The 27223-nt window shown below is 32.2% G+C and overlaps 3 protein-coding genes and 1 non-coding gene across 12 annotated transcripts; 2 read left to right on the plus strand and 2 right to left on the minus strand.

Annotated features, from left to right (window-relative positions):
* The first annotated feature begins 12024 nt into the window (after positions 1 to 12024).
* LOC114167582 lies at positions 12025 to 15624 on the plus strand. Of its 3 annotated transcripts, none has more exons than XM_028052681.1 (5): positions 12025 to 12186; positions 12326 to 12401; positions 13313 to 13342; positions 14173 to 14405; positions 15087 to 15624. In XM_028052681.1, the coding sequence occupies exons 4-5, from the start codon at positions 14261 to 14263 to the stop codon at positions 15368 to 15370; spliced, it is 429 nt and encodes a 142-aa protein (XP_027908482.1). In that variant the 5' UTR covers positions 12025 to 12186; positions 12326 to 12401; positions 13313 to 13342; positions 14173 to 14260; the 3' UTR covers positions 15371 to 15624. The 3 variants fall into 3 exon arrangements, with proteins under 3 accessions (XP_027908482.1, XP_027908483.1, XP_027908485.1); XM_028052682.1 differs by having other exon boundaries at positions 12028 to 12186; positions 12332 to 12401; XM_028052684.1 differs by having other exon boundaries at positions 12030 to 12190; positions 12332 to 12401.
* Positions 15625 to 19156: 3532 nt separating this feature from the next.
* On the minus strand, positions 19157 to 26964 carry LOC114167261 (octanoyltransferase LIP2p, chloroplastic-like). 7 transcript variants are annotated; one of them, XM_028052291.1, is made up of 7 exons: positions 26769 to 26962; positions 25607 to 25684; positions 22650 to 22727; positions 20714 to 21086; positions 20363 to 20627; positions 20120 to 20270; positions 19157 to 19714 (listed from the first exon to the last, which is right to left on the minus strand). In XM_028052291.1, the coding sequence occupies exons 4-7, from the start codon at positions 20869 to 20871 to the stop codon at positions 19398 to 19400; spliced, it is 891 nt and encodes a 296-aa protein (XP_027908092.1). In that variant the 5' UTR covers positions 20872 to 21086; positions 22650 to 22727; positions 25607 to 25684; positions 26769 to 26962; the 3' UTR covers positions 19157 to 19397. The 7 variants fall into 7 exon arrangements, with proteins under 7 accessions (XP_027908092.1, XP_027908088.1, XP_027908090.1 ...); XM_028052287.1 differs by having other exon boundaries at positions 26736 to 26962; XM_028052293.1 differs by having other exon boundaries at positions 19533 to 19714; positions 20124 to 20270; positions 26736 to 26964.
* On the minus strand, positions 21661 to 21734 carry LOC114167998. The gene has a single exon (XR_003600596.1). It is a non-coding gene; the product is annotated as a small nucleolar RNA R21 (small nucleolar RNA).
* LOC114165231 lies at positions 24290 to 25066 on the plus strand. The gene has a single exon (XM_028049889.1). The coding sequence runs from the start codon at positions 24290 to 24292 to the stop codon at positions 25064 to 25066; it is 777 nt and encodes a 258-aa protein (XP_027905690.1).
* Positions 26965 to 27223: the final 259 nt, after the last annotated feature.

Raw genomic sequence — 27223 nt, forward strand, 5'->3', positions numbered from 1 at the left:
AAGAGTCAGTTGATTGATGACAAAAAAATTCAAGAACAGACATGAAACAAAAAGAATAACATATGCGAAGATGTTAGAGAAACACAGTGAGATGAAGAATCGACAAAAAGCAAAATTTCAAAGAGATCTGCAGAGAAAAAGAATGATCGATTTTTGGTCTTCAAGACTCTTGCATGTTTAGAAACTCTTCATTTCAAGTCTGTATTTTCTAAAAAATAGCATCAACGAAATCTGGGTTAAAACATAAGATTATGAAGAGTCAGTTCATTGATCACCAAAAAATTCAAGAACAAACATAAAACAAAAAAAAATAACAAATGCGAAGATGTTAGAGAAACACAGTGAGATGAAGAATCGACAAAAAGCACAAATCCAAAGAGATATCCAGAGAAAAAGAATGACCATTTTTTGGTTTTCAAAAATCTTGAATAAAAACTGTTCAACCACAAAAAAAAAGGAAATCAAAGCTTTAAAAAGAATAAATATGGGTTAAGGTAGAAGAAGAATATAAAACAAATAAGAAATCTCCGTAAAAAATAGGAGAATAAGATCAAAAGCATTGAGCAAGATCAACTATTTCCTTCGAAAACTTGAAATCTGGTCATGACCAATGTTATACTAAATTCATTGTTCACCAAAAAATTCAGGAACACACATAACCCCCAAAACAATAGAAGATGCCAAGATGTTAGAGAAACATAGTGAGATGAAGAATAAAAAAAAAGTAAAAATCCAAAGAGATATGCAGAGAAAAAGACTGACCGTTTTTTTTTCTTTAAGACTCTTGCATGTTTTGTAACTCTTCATTTCAAGCCTGGAAGTTCTAAAAAATAGCATCAACCAAATCTGGGTTAAAATATAAGAAGAACATGAAGAGTTAGTTGATTGATGACAAAAAAATTCAAGAACAGACATAAAACAAAAAAAAATAACATATGCGAAGATGTTAGAGAAACACAGTGAGATGAAGAATCGACAAAAAGCAAAAATCCAAAGAGATATGCAGAGAAAAAGAATGACCATTTTTTGGTCTTCAAAAGTCTTGAATAAAAACTGTTAAACCACAAAAAAAAGGAAATCAAAGCTTTAAAAAGAATAAATATTGGTAAATTTAGAAGAATAATATAAAACAAATAAGAAATCTCTGTAAAAATATAAGAATAAGATAAAAAACATTGAGCAAGATCAACTGTTTCCTTTGAAAACCTGAAATCTGGACGTGACCAATGTTATACTCAGTTCATTGATCACCAAAAAGTTTAGGAACACACATAATCCCCAAAAATAGAAGATGCAAAGATGTTAGAGAAACATAGTGAGATGAAGAATCGAAAAAAAAAAGCAAAAATCCAAAGAGATATGCAGAGAAAAAGAATAACCGTTTTTGTTCTTTAAGACTCTTGCATGTTTAGTAACTCTTCATTTTAAGCCTGCAAGTTCTAAAAAATAGCATCAACCAAATCTGGGTTAAAATATAAGAAGAACATGAAGAGTCGGTTGATTTATGACAAAAAAATTCAAGAACAGACATAAAACAAAAAAAAATAACATATGCGAAGATGTTAGAGAAACACAATGAGATGAAGAATCGACAAAAAGCAAAAATTCAAAGAGATCTGCAGAGAAAAAGAATGACCGATTTTTGGTCTTTAAGACTCTTGCATGTTTAGGAACTCTTCATTTCAAGCTTGTAAGTTCTAAAAAATAGCATCAACGAAATCTGGGTTAAAATATAAGAAGAATATGAATAGTCAGTTCATTGATCACCAAAAAATTCAAGAACAGACATAAAACAAAAAAAAAATAACAGATGCGAAGATGTTAGAGAAACTCAGTGAGATGAAGAATCGACAAAACACAAAAATCCAAAGAGATATGCAGAGAAAAAGAATGCCATTTTTTGGTCTTCAAAAGTCTTGAATAAAAACATTTAAACCATAAAAAAAAGTAAATCAAAGCTTTAAAAAGAATAAATATGGGTAAAAGTAGAAGAAGAAGATAAAACAAATAAGAAATCTCTATAAAAATAGAAGAATAAGATCAAAAACATTGAGCAAGATCAACTGTTTCCTTCGAAAACCTGAAATCTAGTTGTGACCAATGTTATACTCAGTTCATTGATGACCCAAAAATTCAGGACCACACATAACCCCCAAAAAAATAGAAGATGCCAAGATGTTAGAGAAACATAGTGAGATGAAGAATCGGAAAAAAAAAAGCAAAAATCCAAAGACATATGCAGAGAAAAAGACTGGCCGTTTTTTGTTCTTTAAGACTCTTGCATGTTTTGTAACTCTTCATTTCGAGCCTGGAAGTTCTAAAAAATAGCATCAACCAAATCTGGGTTAAAATATAAGAAGAACATGAAGAGTCAGTTGATTGATGACAAAAAAATTCAAGAACAGATATAAAACAAAACAAAAATAACATATGCGAAGATGTTAGAGAAACATAGTGAGATGAAGAATCGACAAAAAGCAAAATTTCAAAGAGATCTGCAGAGAAAAAGAATGATCGATTTTTGGTCTTCAAGACTCTTGCATGTTTAGAAACTCTTCATTTCAAGTCTGTATTTTCTAAAAAATAGCATCAACAAAATCTGGGTTAAAACATAAGAAGATTATGAAGAGTCAGTTCATTGATCACCAAAAAATTCAAGAACAAACATAAAACAAAAAAAATAACAAATGCGAAGATGTTAGAGAAACACAGTGAGATGAAGAATCGACAAAAAGCACAAATCCAAAGAGATATCCAGAGAAAAAGAATGACCATTTTTTGGTTCTCAAAAATCTTGAATAAAAACTGTTCAACCACAAAAAAAAGGAAATCAAAGCTTTAAAAAGAATAAATATGGGTTAAGGTAGAAGAAGAATATAAAACAAATAAGAAATCTCCGTAAAAATATAAGAATAAGATCAAAAACATTGAGCAAGATCAACTGTTTCCTTTGAAAACCTGAAATCTGGACGTGACCAATGTTATACTCAGTTCATTGATCACCAAAAAGTTTAGGAACACACATAACCCCCTAAAAATAGAAGATGCCAAGATGTTAGAGAAACATAGTGAGATGAAGAATCGTAAAAAAAAAAGCAAAAATCCAAAGAGATATGCAGAGAAAAAGACTGGCCGTTTTTGTTCTTTAAGACTCTTGCATGTTTTGTAACTCTTCATTTTAAGCCTGGAAGTTCTAAAAAATAGCATCAACCAAATCTGGGTTAAAATATAAGAAGAACATGAAGAGTCAGTTGATTGATGACAAAAAAATTCAAGAACAGATATAAAACAAAACAAAAATAACATATGCGAAGATGTTAGAGAAACATAGTGAGATGAAGAATCGACAAAAAGCAAAAATTCAAAGAGATCTGCAGAGAAAAAGAATGACCGATTTTTGGTCTTTAAGACTCTTGCATGTTTAGAAACTCTTCATTTCAAGCTTGTAAGTTCTAAAAAATAGCATCAACGAAATCTGGGTTAAAAAATAAGAAGAATATGAAGAGTCAGTTCATTGATCACCAAAAAATTCAAGAACAGACATAAACCAAAAAAAAATAATAGATGCGAAGATGTTAGAGAAACACAGTGAGATGAAGAATCGACAAAACGCAAAAATCCAAAGAGATATGCAGAGAAAAAGAATGCCATTTTTTGGTCTTCAAAAGTCTTGAATAAAAACATTTAAACCATAAAAAAAAAGTAAATCAAAGCTTTAAAAAGAATAAATATGGGTAAAAGTAGAAGAAGAAGATAAAACAAATAAGAAATCTGTATAAAAATAGAAGAATAAGATCAAAAACATTGAGCAAGATCAACTGTTTCCTTCGAAAACTTGAAATCTGGCCGTGACCAATGTTATACTCAGTTCATTGATGACCCAAAAATTCAGGAACCAACATAACCCCCAAAAAAATAGAAGATGCCAAGATGTTAGAGAAACATAGTGAGATGAAGAATCGAAAGAAAAAAGCAAAAATCCAAAGAGATATGCAGAGAAAATGAATGATCGATTTTTGGTCTTCAAGACTCTTGCATGTTTAGAAACTCTTAATTTCAAGCCTATAAGTTCTAAAAAATAGCATCAACGAAATCTGGGTTAAAATATAAGAAGAATATGAAGAGTCAGTTCATTGATCACCAAAAAATTCAAGAACAAACATAAAACAAAAAAAAATAACATATGCGAAGATGTTAGAGAAACACAGTGAGATGAAGAATCGACAAAAAGCAAAAATTTAAAGAGATCTGCAAAGAAAATGAATGATCGATTTTTGGTCTTCAAGACTCTTGCATGTTTAGAAACTCTTCATTTCAAGCCTAAAAGTTCTAAAAAATAGCATCAACCAAATCTGGGTAAAAATATCTGAACAACATGAAGAGTCAGTTCATTGATCACCAAAAAATTCAAGAACAAACATAAAACAAAAAAAATAACAAATGCGAAGATGTTAGAGAAACACAGTGGGATGAGGAATCGTCAAAAAGCAAAAATCCAAAGAGATATGCAGAGAAAAAGAATGACCATTTTTTGGTCTTTAAAAGTCTTGAATAAAAACTGTTAAACAAAAAAAAATAAATCAAAGCTTTAAAAAGAATAAATATGGGTAAAGGTAGAAGAAGAATATAAAACAAATAAGAAATCTCCGTAAAAATAGAAGAATAAGATCAACAACATTGAGCAAGATCAACTGTTTCCTTCGAAAACCTGAAATCTGGACGTGACCAATGTTATACTCAATTCATTGATCACCAAAAAATTCAGGAACACACATAACCCCCAAAAAAATAGAAGATGCCAAGATGTTAGAGAAACATAGTGAGATGAAGAATCGAAAAAAAAAAGCAAAAATCCAAAGACATATGCAGAGAAAAAGACTGACCGTTTTTTGTTCTTTAAGACTCTTGCATGTTTTGTAACTCTTCATTTCAAGCCTGGAAGTTCTAAAAAATAGCATCAACCAAATCTGGGTTAAAATATAAGAAGAAAACGAAGAGTCAGGTGATTGATGACAAAAAAATTCAAGAACAGACATAAAACAAAAAAAATAACATATGCGTAGATGTTAGAGAAACACAGTGAGATGAAGAATCGACAAAAAGCAAAAATTCGAAGAGATCTGCAGAGAAAAAGAATGACCGATTTTTGGTCTTCAAGACTCTTGCATGTTTAGAAACTCTTCATTTCAAGCCTATAAGTTCTAAAAAATAGCATCAACGAAATCTGGGTTAAAATATAAGAAGAATATGAAGAGTCAGTTCATTGATCACCAAAAAATTCAAGAACAAACATAAAACAAAAAAAATAACATATGCGAAGATGTTAGAGAAACACAGTGAGATGAAGGATCGACAAAAAGCAAAAATTTAAAGAGATCTGCAGAGAAAATGAATGATCGATTTTTGGTCTTCAAGACTCTTGCATGTTTAGAAACTCTTCATTTCAAGCCTATAAGTTCTAAAAAATAGCATCAACCAAATCTGGGTAAAAATATAAGAACAACATGAAGAGTCAGTTCATTGATCACCAAAAAATTCAAGAACAAACATAAAACAAAAAAAATAACAAATGCGAAGATGTTAGAGAAACACAGTGGGATGAAGAATCGTCAAAAAGCAAAAATCCAAAGAGATATGCAGAGAAAAAGAATGACCATTTTTTGGTCTTCAAAAGTCTTGAATAAAAACTGTTAAACAAAAAAAAATAAATCAAAGCTTTAAAAAGAATAAATATGGGTAAAGGTAGAAGAAGAATATAAAACAAATAAGAAATCTCCGTAAAAATAGAAGAATAAGATCACCAACATTGAGCAAGATCAACTGTTTCCTTCGAAAACCTGAAATCTGGACGTGACCAATGTTATACTCAATTCATTGATCACCAAAAAATTCAGGAACACACATAACCCCCCAAAAAATAGAAAATGCCAAGATGTTAGAGAAACATAGTGAGATGAAGAATCGAAAAAAAAAAGCAAAAATCCAAAGAGATATGCAGAGAAAAAGACTGACCGTTTTTTGTTCTTTAAGACTCTTGCATGTTTTGTAACTCTTCATTTCAAGCCTGGAAGTTCTAAAAAATAGCATCAACCAAATCTGGGTTAAAATATAAGAAGAACATGAAGAGTCAGGTGATTGATGACAAAAAAATTCAAGAACAGACATAAAACAAAAAAAATAACATATGCGAAGATGTTAGAGAAACACAGTGAGATGAAGAATCGACAAAAAGCAAAAATTCGAAGAGATCTGTAGAGAAAAAGAATGACCGATTTTTGGTCTTCAAGACTCTTGCATGTTTAGAAACTCTTCATTTCAAGCCTATAAGTTCTAAAAAATAGCATCAACGAAATCCGGGTTAAAATATAAGAAGAATATGAAGAGTCAGTTCATTGATCACCAAAAAATTCAAGAACAAACATAAAACAAAAAAAAATAACAGATCCGAAGATGTTAGAGAAACATAGTGGGATGAAGAATCGTCAAAAAGCAAAAATCCAAAGAGATATGCAGAGAAAAAGAATGACCATTTTTTGGTCTTCAAAAGTCTTGAATAAAAACTGTTAAACAAAAAAAAATAAATCAAAGCTTTAAAAAGAATAAATATGGGTAAAGGTAGAAGAAGAATATAAAACAAATAAGAAAACTTCGTACAAATAGAAGAATAAGACCAACAACATTGAGCAAGATCAATTGTTTCCTTCGAAAACCTGAAATCTGGACGTGACCAATGTTATACTCAATTCATTGATCACCAAAAAATTCAGGAACACACATAACCCCCAAAAAAATAGAAGATGCCAAGATGTTAGAGAAACATAGTGAGATGAAGAATCGAAAGAAAAAAGCAAAAATCCAAAGAGATATGCAGAGAAAAAGACTGACCGTTTTTTGTTCTTTAAGACTCTTGCATGTTTTGTAACTCTTCATTTCAAGCCTGGAAGTTCTAAAAAATAGCATCAACCAAATCTGGGTTAAAATATAAGAAGAACATGAAGAGTCAGGTGATTGATCACAAAAAAATTCAAGAACAGACATAAAATAAAAAAAATAACATATGCGTAGATGTTAGAGAAACACAGTGAGATGAAGAATCGACAAAAAGCAAAAATTTAAAGAGATCTGCAGAGAAAAAGAATGATCGATTTTTGGTCTTTAAGACTCTTGAATGTTTAGAAACTCTTCATTTCAAGCCTGTAAGTTCTAAAAAATAGCATCAACGAAATCTGGGTTAAAATATAAGAAGAATATGAAGAGGCACTTCATTGATCACCAAAAAATTCAAGAACAGACATAAAACAAAAAAAAAACAACATATGCGAAGATGTTGGAGAAACACAGTGAAATGAAGAATCGACAAGAAGCAAAAGTCCAAAGAGATATGCAGAGAAAAAGAATGAGCATTTTTTGGTCTTCAAAAGTCTTGAATAAAACATTTATACCACAAAAAAAAAGTAAATCAAAGCTTTAAAAGAATAAATATGGGTAAGGGTAGAAGAAGAATATACAACAAATAAGAAATCTCCATAAAAATAGAAGAATAAGATCAAAAACATTGAGCAAGATCAACTGTTTCCTTCGAAAACCTGAAATCTGGTCGTGACCAATGTTATACTCAGTTCATTGATTACCAAAAAATTCAGGAACACACATAACCCCCAAAAAAATAGAAGATGCCAAGATGTTAGAGAAACATAGTGAGATGAAGAATCGAAAAAAAAAAAGCAAAAATCCAAAGAGATATGCAGAGAAAAAGACTGACCGTTTTTTGTTCTTTAAGACTCTTGCATGTTTTGTAACTCTTCATTTCAAGCCTGGGAGTTCTAAAAAATAGCATCAACCAAATCTGGGTAAAAATATAAGAACAACATGAAGAGTCAGTTGATTGATGACAAAAAAATTCAAGAACGGACATGAAACAAAAAAAATAACATATGCGAAGATGTTAGAGAAACACAGTGAGATGAAGAATCGACAAAAAGCAAAATTTCAAAGAGATCTGCAGAGAAAAAGAATGATCGATTTTTGGTCTTCAAGACTCTTGCATGTTTAGAAACTCTTCATTTCAAGTCTGTATTTTGTAAAAAATAGCATCAACGAAATCTGGGTTAAAACATAAGAAGATTATGAAGAGTCAGTTCATTGATCACCAAAAAATTTAAGAACAGACATAAAACAAAAAAAAATTACAAATGCGAAGATGTTAGAGAAACACAGTGAGATGAAGAATCGACAAAAAGCTAAAATCCAAAGAGATATGCAGAGAAAAAGAATGACTATTTTTTGGTCTTCAAAACTCTTGAATAAAAACATTTAAACCACAAAAAAAAAGGAAATCAAAGCATGAAAAAGAATAAATATATGTAAAGGTAGAAGAAGAATATAAAATAAATAAGAAATCTCCGTAAAAATAGAAGAATAAGATCAAAAAAAATTGAGCAAGATCAATTGTTTCCTTCGAAAACCTGAAATCTAGCTGTGACCAATGTTATACTCAGTTCATTGATCACCAAAAAATTCTGGAACACACATAACCCCCAAAAAAATAGAAGATGCCAAGATGTTAGAGAAACATAGTGTGTTGAAGAATCGAAAAAAAGAAAAGGCAAAAATCCAAAGAGATATGCAGAGAAAAAGACTGACCGTTTTTTGTTCTTTAAGACTCTTACATGTTTTGTAACTCTTCATTTCAAGCCTGGAAGTTCTAAAAAACAGCATCAACCAAATCTGGGTTAAAATATAAGAAGAACATAAAGAGTAAGTTGATTGATGACAAAAAAATTCAAGAACAGACATGAAACCAAAAAAATAACATATGCGAAGATGTTACATAGTGAGATGAAGAATCGACAAAAAGCAAAAATTCAAAGAGATCTGTCGAGAAAAAAAATGACCGACTTTTGGTCTTCAAGACTATTGCATGTTTAGAAACTCTTCATTTCAAGCCTATAAGTTCTAAAAAATAGCATCAACGAAATCTGGGTTAAAATATAAGAAGAATATGAAGACTCATTTCATTGATCACCAAAAAATTCAAGAACAGACATAAAACAAAAAAAAAATAACAGATGCCAAGATGTTAGAGAAACATAGTGAGATGAAGAATCGAAAAAAAAAAGCAAAAATCCAAAGAGATATGCATAGAAAAAGACTGACCGTTTTTTGTTCTTTAAGACTCTTGCATGTTTTGTAACTCTTCATTTCAAGCCTGGAAGTTCTAAAAAATAGCATCAACCAAATTTGGGTTAAAATATAAGAAGAACATGAAGAGTCAGTTGATTGATGACAAAAAAATTGTAGAACAGACATAAAGCAAAAAAAATAACATATGCGAAGATGTTAGACAAACACAATGAGATGAACAATCGACAAAAAGCAAAAATTCAAAGAGATCTGCAGAGAAAAAGAATGACCGATTTTTGGTCTTTAAGACTCTTGCATGTTTAGAAACTCTTCATTTCAAGCCTGTAAGTTCTAAAAAATAGCTTCAACGAAATCTGGGTTAAAATATAAGAAGAATATGAAGAGGCACTTCATTGATCACCAAAAAATTCAAGAACAGACATAAAACAAAAAAAAAATAACAGATGCGAAGATGTTGGAGAAACACAGTGAAATGAAGAATCGACAAGAAGCAAAAGTCCAAAGAGATATGCACAGAAAAAGAATGAGCATTTTTTGGTCTTCAAAAGTCTTGAATAAAACATTTATACCACAAAAAAAAAGTAAATCAAAGCTTTAAAAAGAATAAATATGGGTAAGGGTAGAAGAAGAATATAAAACAAATAAGAAATCTCCATAAAAATAGAAGAATAAGATCAAAAACATTGAGCAAGATCAACTGTTTCCTTCGAAAACCTGAAATCTGGTCGTGACCAATGTTATACTTAGTTCATTGATCACCAAAAAACTCAGGAACACACATAACCCCCCAAAAAAATAGAAGATGCCAAGATGATAGAGAAACATAGTTAGATGAAGAATCGAAAAAAAAAAGAAGCAAAAATCCAAAGAGATATGCATAGAAAAAGACTGACCGTTTTTTGTTCTTTAAGACTCTTGCATGTTTTGTAACTCTTCCTTTCAAGCCTGGAAGTTCTAAAAAATAGCATCAACCAAATCTGGGTTAAAATATAAGAAGAACATGAAGAGTTAGTTGATTGATGACAAAAAAATTCAAGAACAGACATAAAACAAAAAAAAATAACATATGCGAAGATGTTAGAGAAACACAGTGAGATGAAGAATCGAAAAAAAGTAAAAATTCAAAGAGATCTGCAGAGAAAAAGAATGACCGATTTTTGGTCTTTAAGACTCTTCCATGTTTAGAAACTCTTCATTTCAAGCCTGTAAGTTCTAAAAAATAGCATCAACGAAATCTGGGTTAAAATATAAGAAGAATATTAAGAGTCAGTTCATTGATCACCAAAAAATTAAGAACAGACATAAAACAAAAAAAAAATAACAAATGCGAAGATGTTAGAGAAACACAGTGAGATGAAGAATCGACAAAAAGCAAAAATTCAAATAGATATGCAGAGAAAAAGAATGACCGATTTTTTGTCTTCAAGACTCTTGCATGTTTAGAAACTCTTCATTTCAAGCCTGTAAGTTCTAAAAAATAGCATGAACGAAATCTGGGTTAAAATTTAAGAAGAATATGAAGCTGAACCAAAAACGAAATCTGGGTAATCACACAAAACCTGACCGCGAAGAAAAATCGGATGACAGAGAAGAAGCTGAAACCGTACAACGAAACTTGGGTAAAAAATAAAAGAAAACATCAAATGTTTAGTTCAATCAACTGAAATCTAGCAGTGAACAATATTCTACTCCGTTCATGCATCTGAAAAAATAGGAAGACAGAGAAGAAGCTGAAACAATACAACGAAACATGCGTAAAAAAAATATCAATTGTTCGCTTCAGAAACCTATACAGAAACACATTGAGATCAAGAATTGAAAAAAAGCAAAAATACAGAGAGATCTGCAGATGAACATTAGGTGGAGTCCACGGTGTTTCGATGGCCTGAGAAAGAGAGACAAAAATCAAAAGAAACTCGTGCAAGAGAGAATGAGAAGAAGATGAAGCGTTTGAATGTGTGAAAGTGAAAATGAGAGACGAAAAGTTAGAAAGAGAGAGAAGAAGTTTAAGAGAGAGAATTGAATTTGTTTTTGAAAGTGAAAAGAGAGGAAAAAGAAGTGGTGGGATACGTGGAGAAAGTGGAAAGAGAAAGAATTGAATTTTTTTTTGAAGTGTTAAAATGATGAGAGTGTGACACGTTAGTTTTTTTCTTTTTGTAGATAAAATTTTTTGAATTGAAGTGTGTGATATATAGTATTTAATTGAAAAAGTTGTTATTTGTTAGTTGCTATTTATATATATATATATATATATATATATATATATATATATATATATATATATATATTCAAAGAAAATCATTTATTTATGTTGTTACAAAAGTGAAGTGAAATTAAGAGCAAAATTATATGTTATGTAATAGTTAACAACATTGGTTTATACAATTACATCACTTAGTCAAGTAATATTTTATTCACTAAATTTATTTTAAATTTAATATATATTAATGATTTTCATATACGTATAGTTATTTGATATAATTATGTAATAGAGAGAGATTGTGTATTACACATGTTATTATACTAGTTTCAATGTCAACTTTCTTCTATACTTAAATAACGGCATGTCTTGTTCACAAAAACTTAGAATCGTGCATTTGATAATATATAAATATTTTGCCCTTTGAAAAGCATATTGAAAATTTTGTATTCTCACTAAATTTTCGTTACTGAAAAAATGGCATTTTTTTCATTCTATTAAAGAGTTTATTTGTTTTATTTTATTCGTGTCACCAAAACAGTACTTTAGTTTACAAAAATAATCATTTTAACACTTTTAAAAATAATCATTTTAACACTTTTAAAAATAATCAAAAACTGAAAAAAGTAAAAATTAACAATTTTCATAAAGTCATTTTTGTTACAAAGTGAAGGGTTGGACATGGTTCGGGTGGGTTTAACGTCTTTTCCAATCGAAAGTTCTTCCCGAAATTCTCCTTCTCACCCACTAACCTCGCCACTTCAGTGCTATGCTCCATTGAGACCTCGCCAAATACATTCTTCGTAGAACAAAACCACTTCCGGTTCCGCCTCCGAATTTCAGTAGGTCTACTTTTTTATTTGTTTTCATTTTTGTTGAGTATTGGTTTTCTTCTTGGTGGCCAAAATACATTCTCACGCCCCTTTTGAGCGAAAACAGTGGATTCAGTCATTCTCTTTAATGATTTTTGTTACTGTCCAGGGACAGAGGTACGAAGGGATAAAGTTGGAGCTCAAACAAATTCGATCAAAGTGTGACCAAGAATTGAAGAAGCCTGGTAATGATCTAAAGACTTTTATTTTCATAAGAATATGTGTAGTGTTGTTAAATCGACCTTTCAACCTATCTTCAAAAATTTTCAGTTTTCTAAGTTTCTAGTAAGAATTTAATTTATTCGGTGTATGATTGTCAGAATTTGAATTTACTCTTTTCTGTCTTGTGATTATAAAGATATAATCCTTTTTGTAATATGTTTTGTGGGTGTTGACCTAACCACATTCTGGTTGTGAATGTGTGTTTTCTTGAAATATTTTGGTTTCTATGTTAACCAGCCAAATATTTTCGGTGTTTGAACTCTTTCTCCCCATGTCTTGAATAAAAATATGCGTCTAAGTCACATTGATCCTAGACAGGAAGAGAAAGGTTATTACGGTCATACTGAAACTCATGGTCTTTCTTTCATCTTGCTTTCCCTGTTCTACTTTTTCCTTCTTCCCTTTGTTCTTCCCCTGTTTTGTGGGGATGCTGGGTGAAACCGAAAGGGATCCATACTTTGCTTCCATCTTTCAACTGAATAAAGACTTCCCCAACACCATTTTAAAACTACTAGTACCATGTTTCATGGCTTAATATGTATGTAGGGTACGTGTAATTCTTAACTATTATAATAAAGTTTAAAAATTTACTGCAAATATAAGTTGTTATTATGGGAAGTTGGAGAGATTGTGGTCCCTTGTGATTATCATTTTGAATGATTACACTGCGGCGCTCAGAAATTGTTCCTCCCACTTTGGTTACTTTTCACTGATTGTTTTCTTTCAGTTAATTTTGATTTTCTGATTACCATATATAATGCAATTTATTTTATTTTATTTTGAAGAGCCTAATTGGGAATCTTCATTAACTTTTGTGATCAAGCCTACTCTTGCACGCTAACTAACGACATATCTTCTTATCTTTTTGTTGCAGACTTTTGGATCATCATTGAGTCTGGTGTAGGTAAAGAAATTTTTGTTACTCTCTTGGATTATTGGTATATGATTCATTTGGAGCAGTGAAGTGTTTAATCTGATTTCTTTCTTACCAATTCATGGCGGAACTGATAGACCCTGCTAGTATTGCTGCTCTAATTGTAGAAACTAGGTCTCACTCCACGATGATATAATTTCCAAGGCTTTTCATGGAAAGCTTCTCTTTCTCTCTCTGCTTTACTTTTCTGGGTGATTTTGGGACCAAAAATTTGTATGGAATACTTTCTTATTCTGACATTTTATGTGAAAATTATGTGAATTTTTATCGCTGATTTCATAGTTGTATATGATGGTTTGTTGCCAATTGAAATCATAATCTACCTTTTTTACTTTCCACCACACAACTCTCATGGTTCTTCAAAAGAGGAAGGGCTTTGTTGAATATTATTGTTTCTAGGTGCCATTACTATTACAAAGTGAAAGTGGGGAAATTCCAGGGGGATTTCAGGAAAGGAAAGAAATTTCAGCTCTTGTTTTGTAATTGAGGTTTAAGTATAGAAGTTTGATGATGTTATAATTATTCAATATTATTTATCATTTTTTGTTAATTATAAACATTGTTAACCATGGGACATATTCGATACTTGAGGGCTTAATTGAAAATTGACAGGATTCTTGCATGTATAATTAATAGTTTTTTATGTTAAAGAAGGCCCATGGGTTGGCCTAGCCCCAAGGGCTTTTGTGGATATTTTTTTCCTGTGGGCTTTTTTGGCCCCAGCCCATGTGAAATGGGCTAAATTGACAGGTATATTCATTCAGTATTTAACCTATTGTGTTGTGGAAATATCAATGCAGTGTTAGAGTTAAAAGAAAACTACCCGTAAACCCAGAAGCATTTCTCTGAGAAAGGTGTCATTTTTTGCTGTTTTTCTCAATCTGAACCATGGAAAAACAGAAGACGGTGATGGGTTTGATTCTTTTGCTTTTTGTTTTGGGTGTGAGTGCTTGGACTGGTGAAATCCATGGAAGAGTTGTTTGTGATGTTTGTGGAGATTCTTCTCTTGGACCTGAAGATCATGTGGTTGAAGGTTTTCCTCTCACTCTCTTGTTCTCTTCAATATGCGTTTTGTTTCAATTTTTGTCGTTTTGATTGAGTTTCTGGATGGTGTATTCCTTTTCTGATGAAAATTGTTTGTTTTTTGCTGGTGTAAATAAGCCATATCACTGTCCACCGATTGTTTAACTGGGTTGAAACAAGCATTCTTTCTTATTCATCCGTATCTGGTTTTTTATGTAATCCAATTCCATTTTCAGATTTAACCATTTGGGTGATGATTCATAGTTTCAACTTTCATATCATTCCTCGGGTGATGGTTTAATTTTGAAATTTAACAATCATACAAAAAACTGAACTAAGGAGATTTCACTGGTCATCTTGCCATCCTCTACAATTGCTTTGAAACTGAAGTATATTCATGCATATTTCTCCCTTCAGTTTCATGTTGTATTTCCCTTTCTTATGGGTGTTAGTTTCACCATTTTCTAACTGTACTACTTCATTATCGATCAGTCAGAAGTATTTAAACTTGCAATGTTGCCTATGTTGATTCACACAGGATTCCTTTTACTGGTGCATTTTAAAATGTTGCTGCAACTCACACATCAGAATGTAATTTCCATATATCAATTTTAACTTATTCTAACGTACTATTAGACTAATATCTCATTCTCTTAACAAAAAGGTAATTGACTTTAGTGCTCCAATGTAGGTGCTGAGGTTGCTGTTCTTTGCATCACCAGGTCTGGAGAAGTTCTAAACTATCAGGCATTCACAGATGCCAAGGGCATATACACAGTGGCCGAGACAATGCCAGAGAGTGATCGTTGGGACGCGTGTCTAGCTCGACCAATCAGTAGTTTTCATGAACAGTGCACTCAACTTGGTGAGGGCAGCTTGGGAGTTAAATTCAGTTACAATCACCCATCAGGATATTCACACAATGTCAGGACCTTTGTGTATAGACCCACCAATGTTCCAACTTACTGCATATGATATATGTATGGTCTTGTTCTGAATCTGTGAGTACTTATGCTTTGGTTGAACTAGTTCAAAATTGATGAGCATATGAACATATTCTCTTTATACTATACATGTAGGTGAAGTTGTGTTCCAGTGTTTCTTTAGAACCTAGAAATAGTAAGCATGAGACGATTGAGTAATTGTAAATGATAATATTATAGAGAGCAAAGCAAAATCATAGTAAAGGGCACTGTCATTGAACAGTGCAATGAATCTCATGGCTTAAATGCATGTTTATTCTTACGATTATACTTTAACTACCAAAGTTTCACAAAGTTGATATAACTGGTTTGTGTAAACATGATGAAAAGACAAGGTTGACTTTATGTATGGAGAAGATTTTGTTGAATGTGGTAAAATTCGTCTAATTGATATGAAAATTACTTTCATTACTTATATGTTGATAAAGAATGTTAAACTTGTTAGGTACTAATTGGCATTGATAAAGAATGTTAAACTTGTTAGTTATGACATCCTTTAATTGTGTTAGTCCCAATTTGATCTATTTTTTATATAAACTAAAAAAAAAAAATTTGACTTAGGCTAAATTAAAGATAACTACTTTTTTTTGTTAAAATATACATTTAGTCCCTATTTTTGTTCAGTTTTGTTATTTTAGTTCTAATATTGTTTTTTTGTTCAATTAGGTCCTAATTTTTATCAATTTTGTTCAATTTGGTCATTTTTTACTTATGTCGTTTAAATAATTAACGATAATGAACAATGATTGGCACGTGTTATTTCGTAATTTTTTCTTCTTTTTTTTTTGAGGTATTTACTGCATAGTATTTTAGCTGAATATGGTTTGAGTTAACCTTTCAAGAGTCAATCTGTTTCACTGTTTCGTAGTCTGATTGCAGTATTAATATACATTCTTTGCTGTTTTTAGTGTGTAGATATAGTTTTAATCCCATCTTGTTGATTTAACTTTGTTTAGGTACTTACGATTACGTTACTGTGTAGTGATCTATTTGATTTTGTTCTGTTTTTGTTATTTTTAGTGTTATGTTTCAGTTTTATAGATGCAGATTTAGATTCAGATACAAAATTTAGTAGTATTTTGGTAGCTGATTTAGTCCCCCTTGCTGTTTTTAGCTAGATTCCAGTTCATATTTGATATTTTGATTTAGTTTCAGTGTTTTTGGCAGTGAGCATTAATTTTAGTCATACTTTTCTAATGCAAAATTGTAGAAGTAGTTCGAATATGATCACATTTGTTGGTTTGGGTTTAGTTAACTAAGTTTTGTTCTCTTAGTAGTATAATTCCAGGTTTTATAGTAAAATTGAGATTAAAACAGACAAAGATATGCTTGAGGGCTTAATTAGTCCCCTCTACTGTTCCTGATATTTATATAAATGATGAAGGAGATACAAAGAAGTTGAAACATTAAAGGCTACAACTAGGTGCTAGGTTAGAGGTTATCCAACACTCAACCTCCTAGCTTACACATCATGATTGCCTAGATATACTAATTACTTCTACAGTAATTAGCATAGTTTTTATCTTGCTTTTATCATTTTAAACTTGCTTAGCTAATTTCTTTGCTGTTTTTAGATTAGAAACTGTTTTAGTCTTGTTTTAGCCATTAGGTTTGCTGATTTCTTTCACTATGCTGGTTTCTAGTTCTAGTTTTTCTTGTTAGTTTGAATAGTCAATTCTTGTTTTGAGTTTTATTTCTCTGTTATGGACTTGTTCAGTACTTTCTTTTGCTGTTTTAATTTTTCTTAGATAGTTTCTTTAGATTAGTCTTGAGTCTTTTGTAACGTTTGCTCTTAGAAAAATATTTGCAATCTGTTTTGAACAACTCTTAGGCACCATAGCTGTTTCCCAGTTAGCAAATTAGTCTGCCATGCATAATTATAAAGTTTCAGCTTGTTAGGAGTAGGTAAGTTAAGAGACGATGAATAAGTTATTTTGAAGCCTACTCTACACCAGTTTTGGCAAATTGTTAGTCCTGTAAGCTTTTGAGCCTATAATTTTTCATGTATGATTCACTCTTGATTGCTTAGTATTGAAAAATTTGAGTTGATTCTCTTTGACATAGCCTAATCTACATTGCCTTTTTGAAATGGTCAAGGCCTTCTTTGTTTTCAAAACCACTTAGCCAAATAGCTCACCATGATTAATTTCTTCTGCATTGGACCCTGATTTTTTGAGCCTACCTCAGCCAAGTTATAAGCTTGAATCAGGTCCTTGAGATCTTCAGTGCATTGATTGATAAATAGTGAAATTAGAGCCTTCTCAAATTTATGGTAATGCTAACTTTCATGATGTGATGACAGACTTTTAACTTTAAACACTTGAGTGATATGAGTGAAACCCTACCTGGTGAGGCTAATTCTGATTCTTAGAGCATGGTTTGAGTAATTTCTAGTGCATCCACTCTAATTGACCTCTTTTTAACCAGCTTGAGGCTTTGGAAAGTGATTTTGGAAGATCTGAAGCTCTCAGGTTGCAGCAGTGCTGTGAAAGTGTGTGGTTCAATTCAGTATTGTAATTTTTTTCTCTTTTATGTTTATGTAGTTTTTCTTTTTGATTTTTTCCTGGAGTGTGGGGTGTGATAAGTCTCTGTCTTGTTGAATATTTCATAGTTAGTAGAATTCTTTTTGGGTATTGTTCTGTTGTAATTTCTTTTTAATTCAGATTTAGTTTAAAGGATAAAAATTACTTGATTTTAAGAATTTGTGTTAATAGTGTTTTTAAATACAATTATTAGTTTAGGTCTTATTTTGTTTAATTTCTAATTTTGTAAATAAATAAAATCTAGATTTGGTTTCTATTTTTTGACTTTGGTGTATTTGTTTAGTTTAGTAAGTAGTTTAAGTTCAGCTTTAATCTAAATATTTCATTGAACCAAATGAAGCATAAAATAGGATAGATTTGTTAAATATTATGGTGAAACAAGTTTTTCACTTCAACTCCTTTAATAATCTATTTAAGATAAATTACCATTAAAAGATGACGTGTTGTTTAAACCAAAGGTTCCATCATTCTAAAAATCAATTAATGATAATGAAGAATTAGACACTTTCGTAGAGACAAATACTGACAGAAATTGACAAAATTACCAACTTATACTACAATCTTGATCATCATAATAAATATAACGCTTCACCAAACAAATAAAACTCTACAGGACCGTCTATAATCACATCACCATTTTCATTTTGCTTATAAACAACCCGTACTTAATTTAAGTATCTCTGGGTGAAGAAATCACCACCCCACTTTTTATATTGTTTGAAAAAGCCATTATTCCTTTTCTCTACCCGTTCTTGCTTTTCTAAAACCTCACCTCTGGCCATCTTTCCTTAAATCAATATAATAATATAAATGTATCTCGCAGTTTATAACAATGTATATATAGTCCACCCAAAACCTACCACGTGATTTGAAAGAAAAGAAACGCAAGTTGCCCCACCATCATGATATAAATCAACTCACTACTAATTTTTCGTGTTCACTGAAGATAAAAAAATAGACCCCAGAAATTCACATTTCTCAAACTCCGAAGATAAAAAAATAGACCCCAGAAATTTACATTTCTCAATCTCTGAAGCAACCATCAAATTAACAGGGTCAGTAAAACGAGCATGAATAATATTTTTTCAAACACAATATAGAGAACTATTCATTACATTGTTGGGTTTTTTTGACGATTGTGATGACGGTTGAACAAACAATAGAATTATGTATTCACTGAAAAGATGTATGAATTCCAGTTTTTGTTAAATGTTTTATTTTACAAGAGAAGAGTCTAATCCAATGATAACTTTTTCATAAATCTCCAAACCAAACGCCATCCTCAAGATACATGAGCCACAATCTCAATAGTTTCAAAAAATTTATCATCTAGCTATTCATCTCAAGAAATTGGTAAAACGTAGAAAGTATGTACAAGTGTGTTCTAATGCAAAACAGATGATATTTTTCAGAGACAAGGGATATATTAGACCATCATACAAATTTAACCTTGCTGTGTTATTTGGTAAGAGAGCTTCATTTCCTTTCATACAACATGGAGGAAGAAATGCTTTTGTAACTGTATTCAAGTTGAAATGCTTGTGAGAATTCTTCAAGCAAGGATTCATGTGTAATATGAATAAGACTAGCATCATTCAGATGATGCAAATCAGCTCTTCCACGACCAACACCCTCTCTCACCAACTCCTTAATGCTTCCTACTTGACGGTCTCGAATTCCACATGGGATGATCCATTTGAAGGGAGACAAATCTGTTGTGACATTAAGTGCCAAGCCATGATAGGTTATCCAGCTAGACACTCTGATGCCAACAGCTGCCAGTTTCTCATTTCCTGTAATGCATTGCTAAGGTAAGAGAAAAACTCACAAGCATAATCAAATGTGTTGTATAATCTTATTTCACAGCAGCAAGTCTCATCCGTTTTGCTGAAAACTAGAAATGTTGTTGTCTGTACTCTTGATTTAATTTGAAATTTATGGATGATACTAAAAACTTATCATCTCAAAAATCCCTGAGGGAATGTCACATGAAATGTACACAAATATTATAGCTAAGACAGAAAAATCTTATTGGATCATATGTGAAAATACTTTAGAGTTAAACAACACAGTCCAAGGACAAACAATTATCTGCTAATGTGTAATAAACAACCAAGATAATTCAGAAGCATAGCAGGTGGTGCAGAGAAAAAAATACGAAACTACAAGTGTTATATAAATAGGATTTAGAGGTTTACCAACCCAAACACCAGTTAAACCTTCCACCGTAGAAGCCTGAATTGAAAATGTTGAAGAAAGAACACGAATGACAACCTCTTCAAGAGTCCTAAGGTACCAATGAAGATCCATCTTGTGTGTTCGGAGGTTGATAATTGGGTACATAACTAGCTGTAATGCAAAGCACAGTTATGTTATGAACTGCTATACAAAATAAATAAAAATAGGAATCTAAACTGTAGCAAGTGATTTAGTGCAAGCACCTGACCAGGGCCATGGTATGTAACCTCTCCACCACGCTCAGTGCGATAAATATTAAAAGGAGCATTTTTCATGTCAAACTTGAGGTTCTCCATAGTACTAGCAGTGCCCAATGTATAAACAGGAGGGTGTTGTAGAACAATAAGGGTGTCATTACAATCTCCTTCCTTTTCAATTTGTGCCCTCTTGTCCCTGACAATTTCCTTTTGCCAAGACCATGCCACTTCATAAGGGACATGCTCCTGATGCAAATCAAAGAGATCACAGCTGTAAATTTAGTTTAATGGTTAGATTTTTCAGAGTAAGGAAGAAGGATATTAATGGAAAGGGAAGACAAGAACAATGCAACTTACATCCTTCTGTGGCCATTGATTACAAGAGAGGTGAATTTGGATGGTTTGGAATATAGAAGTGGCTTGTGCAGATCAAAGTAGGACCCTAGAGGTAGAGAAGGGTATGCTGGTGTTGTTGATGGGATTGTGCTCAAACAACATGTACCTAATAAAATCATGTCTAATTTGCTAAAACTAACTCTCTCTGAAATGGTTACTACTTAATGTGTAGTGTGAAAACAATGGAGCAATCAAAGGAAATTGGAAGGAATGAGGGGACCAATGAGCTCAACCCAAAATCCAAAAGTGTGAACATTGCCACCTGAGTTCAAAGAATATGCGCCTTGCAAAGAGAACATGAAAAGGGAGGGGGACAATCTTTTCCAATGCCCTTCTGCACATGATAAATATACCAATTGAGCGATCTACTTAAAATTATTCCATGGTATTTCTCAACATATTTAGAAATGTCGAGTCAGGTTTATCAATATCAATGACTCATAATTTGAGTTTAGAAACGACTTCCTCTCACTCATATTTAATCGATTCATCAAACAAAAATTGTATATTTTCAACTAAAACAGAACTAATAAAAGCAGACAAAAGGCACCAAATCAGTCAACAAAGTACATGCCACCAAAAAATGAAAGTAATATTTGATGTAAGTGTTCCCACTTTCTAGCTGAGACATTAATCAAGAACCAAAGAAGCTAAAATCCTTTTCGTTGAATCTTATGGTGACAAAAAGTCGTTTCCAATAAGATCAATAGTAATAGGATAAAAGTAACAGGTCCGATGGTAAAAAGGGTGTATGCCTCATTAATATATGAATCAAGTGGAGGAGAGGAGGACCCAGAAGGAAAACCCTAGTGGGAAAACTCCATAATTGGTTAGTTGATATGGCACAACTATGACTCCAAACGCTTCCATGGTAAGAATTAAGGAAGGCGATCTTAAGGGTCGAAGAACATCCCTCAGATTTCATTTCTCCTCAAGGGAATTCAGTCCACTACTTTCAATATTATAAATCATCATAGGGAATTCCATTCCTGAGAATAAAGGGCAATAAAGGTCACCTAACTTACAAGGATGTGAGGCATTGACACTTCAACTGTATACCCTTTCTTCTATAGTAAGATAGGATGAGGCTCACGGCTACCCTCAACAAAGAAAAAGAAAAGTAAAGTCACCAAAGCTGTGAACGTCAATGTCTCATTTTTTTTTATTTAATTTATTAATTGAAACAAGAGTGAAAAAGGTGTTATAAAACATTAAAGTAATTAATATTTTTATATTTCACTTTAATAACAACTTATATTTGCAGTAAATTTTTAAACTTGATTATAATAGTAAAGAATTACACAGTTAAGCTATAAACCATGGTACAAGTAGTTTTAAAAGGTGTTGGGGAAGTCTTTATTCAGTTGAAAGATTGAAGCAAAGTGTGGATCCCTTTCGGTTTCACACAACATCCCCACAAAACAGGGGAAGAGAAAATAGAAGAAGGAAAAAGCAGAACAGGGAAAGCAAGATGAAAGAAAGGCCATGAGTTACAGTATGGCCTTAATATCTCGTCTTGTCTGGGATCAATGTGACTTAGATGCAAACTAAAAATATGAATTCAACTCCTAGGCCCACTTCAAGACATGGGAACAAAGAGTTCAAACACCCACAATATTTGGCTGGTTAACATATAAACCAAAATATTTCAAGAAAACACACGTTCACAACCAGAGTGTGGTCAGGTCAACACCCACAAAACATATTACAAAAAGGATTATATCTTTACAATCACAAGACATAGAAGTGTAAATTCAAATTCTGACAATCATATACCGAACCAAATAAATTCTAACTAGAAACTCAGAAAACCAAAAAATTTTGAAGCTAGGTTGAAGGGTCAATTTAAAAACACTACACATATTCTTATGAAAAATAAAAGTCTTTAGATCATTACCAGGCCTCTTCAATTGTCCCACTTTGATTGAATTTGGTTGAACTCCAATTTTATCCCTTCGTATAAGTACCTCTACCGCTGGACCAGTAAATAAAATCATTATAGAGAAGGATTGAATCCACTGCTTTCCCTCAGAAGGGACGTAAGAAATGTATTTTGGCCACCAATCAAACAGAAAACCAACGCTAAACAAAAATAAAAACAAAGAAAAAAAGAAGACTTACTAGAGGTTGAAATTCAGAGGCGGAACTGGGAGTGGGTTTGTTCTACGAATAATGTATTTGGCGTGGTCTCAACGGAGGAGAGCACCGAAGGAACGAGGTTCGTGGGTGAGAAGAAGTTTCGGAGAGAACTTCCAATTGGCAGTGAACAAAAGAGTTTTTATGGAAAAGGGGTTAAACCCACACTAATCTTGTCCCAACTCACTACACTCAGGGTTTTGGGGGTTTGGAGCTTTTTAAAAAATCCCCATTAAATAGGTCATTAAAATAGGATATAGTTTTAAAGGAGATTGGAGCTGACTTATGTGCTGTGGGTTAAAATGATAGGCGTAGTTCTCCCAGGTGGGTTATTTTGGGCTTAAAAGAGAAATTAACATGTCTGTTTATAATTAAATTTTTTTCTAAAACAAAATTGACTTTATGAAAATTGTTTTCAGCTTTTGATTATTTTTAAAAATTGTTAAAACTGATTATTTGTGTAAACAAAAGACCTTTTTTGGTGACACGAATAAAATAAAACAAATAAACTCTTAATAGAATGAAAAAAATGCCATTTTTTCAATAATAAAAATTTACTGAGAATACAAAATTTCCGATATGTTTTTCTATAAGACAAAAAATTTCTATATTATCAGATGCACGATTAGAAGTTTTTACGTGAAACTAATACAAATAACATGTGTAATACACAATCTCTCTATTGCATAATTATATTAATTAACTATACGTATATGAAAATTATTAATATATATTAAAACATAGCATAAAAAACATAGCATTTCTATATATATATATATATATATATATATATATATATATATATATATATATATATATATATATATATATATATATATATATATATATATATATATATATATATATATATATATATAATGGTTACCTAAAAACATAGCATAAAAAACTAATACGTGAAAAGATTAAAACTAATAATTTTTAAATATAAAAATTATAAGATATACATACTAATAGAAATTAAAGGAGTTTTAATAGTTAAAAAAAAAAAAATCTCCTTAATCCAAGTGATGTCTTCAATTAAAAGTGACGTGTGGAACTTTTGATGACTACATGTTCTGAGCTAGAACTCAAACGCTGACATATGACTCAAAGACTTTTCAAAATCTCTGTTCTCCGTTCTCACATTCTTTTTTGGGTTCAAAGAATTCTACTCAAACAAAGTGAAGGTTGTGTTGTTTTGTGAGCCACGAAATCTTATTAAAATATCAGTAATAGAAGCTTCCCTCTGATCAAGTGCAAGACATGTTTTAAAGAAGAGAAAGAAGCAAAAAGTTGGTAAGTTCAAAGGTCCTTTTCAGTAGGGTTGTTTCTTATCCATTGGTAGATTGATGTAACTCTTCTTTCTGTGTTTTCAGGTACTTGCTGATTTTCATCTACATTATGGAGCTATCACAGGACAGTATTATCGAAGCAAAAGAAGAACTCATGGTTTCATCATTATCTGGTGGATACCCAATTCGCAGAACTGCTTATTTTATCAAACCCTGCATGGAAGGCTCAGCAAATCCTCCTCATTACATGTTCTCTTCTGGAAGAACAGCAACAGTTGCTTCCAACCCCGAAAAGCTGCCACTAGAAGTGATATACAGGGGATGGCATAATCCAAATCAAGAATGGAATACATGGGTTCAACAGATGCAACAAAAGTATGAATATATGTGGATAAGGGCTGGGATAGACCATGCTATCAAAGCTTCTACTTTTCTTATCTGTAGAAATGATGAGTTGATTCTTGAGCTTGCACCAAGGTGGTGTTCAAAGACTAACACGTTTATGTTTTCATGGGTAGAAGCAGCTATAACCCTGCAGGATCTGAATGTGTGTTGGGGTTACTCTGTCAGGGGAGAGCCTTTCTCTAGACCTCTTGTGAGTGATGAGGAAAAGGAAGTAGAACAAGAGTTGATTACTGTGTTTAGGATGTTTTTCAAATCGAAGGCCAAAAGGGCAGATCATAATCCATGGATGAAGTATTTCATGAGTAATGAAAGCAATGTGGAACATGAGGCATTCTTGTGCTGCTGGTTGTCGAGGTTTGTTTTCCCTGGTAGATCATATAACTCCATTCTGAAAAGTGTTTTTCCTATTGCCATACAGTTAGCAAGAGGGACTAAACTAGCTCTTGCACCTGCTGTCTTAGCCAACATTTACAGGGTTTGAGATGGGTGTTTTCCATGTGGAAATCGATCAACTTTTGTATAATATAATATTGGTTCATTTACACAAATTTTTTTACAATCCTTGTTGAACAAGTTCAAACAAAGATTCGAGTTTCGTCCTAATGTAGTTTAGGGAATTAACTCGGGAATCAATCCAAGATGGTAATCTTAAGCCTTAGTGTACTTTTATCCTTGCTAAAATTAAAATGAAAACAATGGGGGAATGAAAGATTAAAAGAATGTATATACCTAAACTGGACCCAATGCGTGCTATCTGAATGCAAAATGCAACTAATGATGATGCAAGAAAGCTGAAAACAGTGCAGGCTAGCAACTTCAGAAACTGTTGATAGACCAGAGAAATCCAAATACTGATTTTTATGATCTAATGCATGCAACAAGTCTAATTTGCCTTGCTAATATGAGATATGCAATTATGATGCAAAATGGAATGCAAAAAAACTGAAATCATGCATGTGAACCTAAAGCTGGCATAGTTGGCAGGGACAGATGTTAATGCAGATTCTGGTTTTCATCTGACCTGCTAGTGGAGATTCTCCCTATGCAGTACTTCAACAAGTCTAGAATGAAATGAAGGAATTAACAATGCTCTTTAATCCTGCAAGAAAAGGACAGAACCTAAAATCACTCTTTGCACATGTTGTGTATCAGATTCGATGTGCACGTGCGGTACAAAAGCCGAAACAAACACACTTGGTAATTTTCTTAGCTATTCTTTTAACCAGTTCCATACAAGTCTGCACATAATTTGAATTTGCTTCTGAGTACAAGACAATATTCAAGTTTCAAAGAATATTGTTACTTCGGTCAAGAGAATTATCAATGAATTAAACAAAATTCAAATATCTCATTTTAACATAACCATTGCTAAAAAACAAGTAAAGGCAACTACACAGGTGTTACCAAAAGAGGGACCATCGCATCAAAATAACCAGCAATACAAGTTAGCAATCTACACATTCTGTTCTACTAGCTAGATTCAGGAACTCTGCTCTATAATGGCAAAAAAGGATTCTTGGACTTCATTTACAAAAAAGGACACTATGGTTCAGCTTTGACTCCAATATTTTAAACTTTATGACCTAATGTTTCTGCTTTAAGCTTGGCAACCACTCTTTCAAGCCTCCCAATCCGGCTTTCAAGATCAGAAGCTATTTCTTCTATGCATGAGCTTGCATATTTCCTTTCCACATTACTGACGCCATCTCTATCACAAAATAAATTATTGATTTTGACTCCATTTCTGTTGTCTTTGACACTTCTTGGTTCTTCAGTACTTAATGATGGAAAAACAATAGATACAAGACTAGAAACATTTTCAACTTCTTCATCACCAACAAGGTTATCGAACTCGCGGGTTGACTCGTAAACCCGTAAGAGTCTGCGAGTCATGACACTGTTGACGAGTTAACTCGCTTATAAACTCGTTATTTTTCAAACTCGGAGTTAACTCGCTGACTTCGTACCAGACTCGCGAGTTTGAGACCGAGTCACCGAGTTCGAAAAACGGGATGAAATGACAGAAAAACATGTAGTTGGCATTCGGATTTTAAGCTCAAACTAAAACCCAACGACCCAAATCGAAAATCCAATTGTAAGCAGAGATCGAAGCCCAAATCCCAAATCGAAAACCCTAATCGAACGCTAACCTATTTCGTGATCTCGAGTTTGAGCTTCATCACCTTCGACGCCGTAGCTCCGCTCGTCCACGTCGTAGTTCTGGTCGCCTCGCGTCGCAGTTCCGATCGCCTCGCGTGGCAGCTCCGTCGGGTCTCTGGTTCAGCGGCGTCACTGTTCCCTTCTTTTAATTTCCCTGTTTCGTTGTTCCCTGGTGCGTACGTATACCCTTCTTGTCTTTCTCCTTTTATTTTGCACGGATAATTTTGTTTGTTTTATATCTGTCTATGTTTGGAGTTCATAAATTTGAGAACTATTAATCGAGTCTTTTTTAAATCTTTGTGGTGGAATAAATCTTAATTTTAAAACGTTTTATTTGAGTATATTTACGATGTTATTTTATTTAAGATTTAATCATTTTTTGATTTTTATTTTGAAGGCAAAATCTTAATTTGGTATTCTTATTTATAAAAATTTTAATTTAGTTTTTTTTTTTAAATATCTCAAATGTACCCTTTCT

This window comes from Vigna unguiculata, chromosome 10 (assembly GCF_004118075.2).
Source record: "Vigna unguiculata cultivar IT97K-499-35 chromosome 10, ASM411807v1, whole genome shotgun sequence".
In the NCBI taxonomy this organism is placed as follows: Eukaryota; Viridiplantae; Streptophyta; class Magnoliopsida; order Fabales; family Fabaceae; genus Vigna; species Vigna unguiculata.

What these genes read in the sequence shown, in the direction of transcription:
- LOC114167582 (XM_028052681.1), top strand. Translation starts at nt 14,261, where the DNA reads ATGGAAAAACAGAAGACGGTGATGGGTTTGATTCTTTTGCTTTTTGTT. An exon ending in TGAAGATCATGTGGTTGAAG is followed by an intron (nt 14,406 to 15,086) that starts GTTTTCCTCTCA and finishes GCTCCAATGTAG; the next exon opens with GTGCTGAGGTTGCTGTTCTT.
- LOC114165231 (XM_028049889.1), top strand. Translation starts at nt 24,290, where the DNA reads ATGGAGCTATCACAGGACAGTATTATCGAAGCAAAAGAAGAACTCATG.
- LOC114167261 (XM_028052291.1), bottom strand. Translation starts at nt 20,871, where the DNA reads ATGATTTTATTAGGTACATGTTGTTTGAGCACAATCCCATCAACAACA. An exon ending in ATCAATGGCCACAGAAGGAT is followed by an intron (nt 20,628 to 20,713) that starts GTAAGTTGCATT and finishes CTAAATTTACAG; the next exon opens with CTGTGATCTCTTTGATTTGC. An exon ending in CATACCATGGCCCTGGTCAG is followed by an intron (nt 20,271 to 20,362) that starts GTGCTTGCACTA and finishes TTTGCATTACAG; the next exon opens with CTAGTTATGTACCCAATTAT.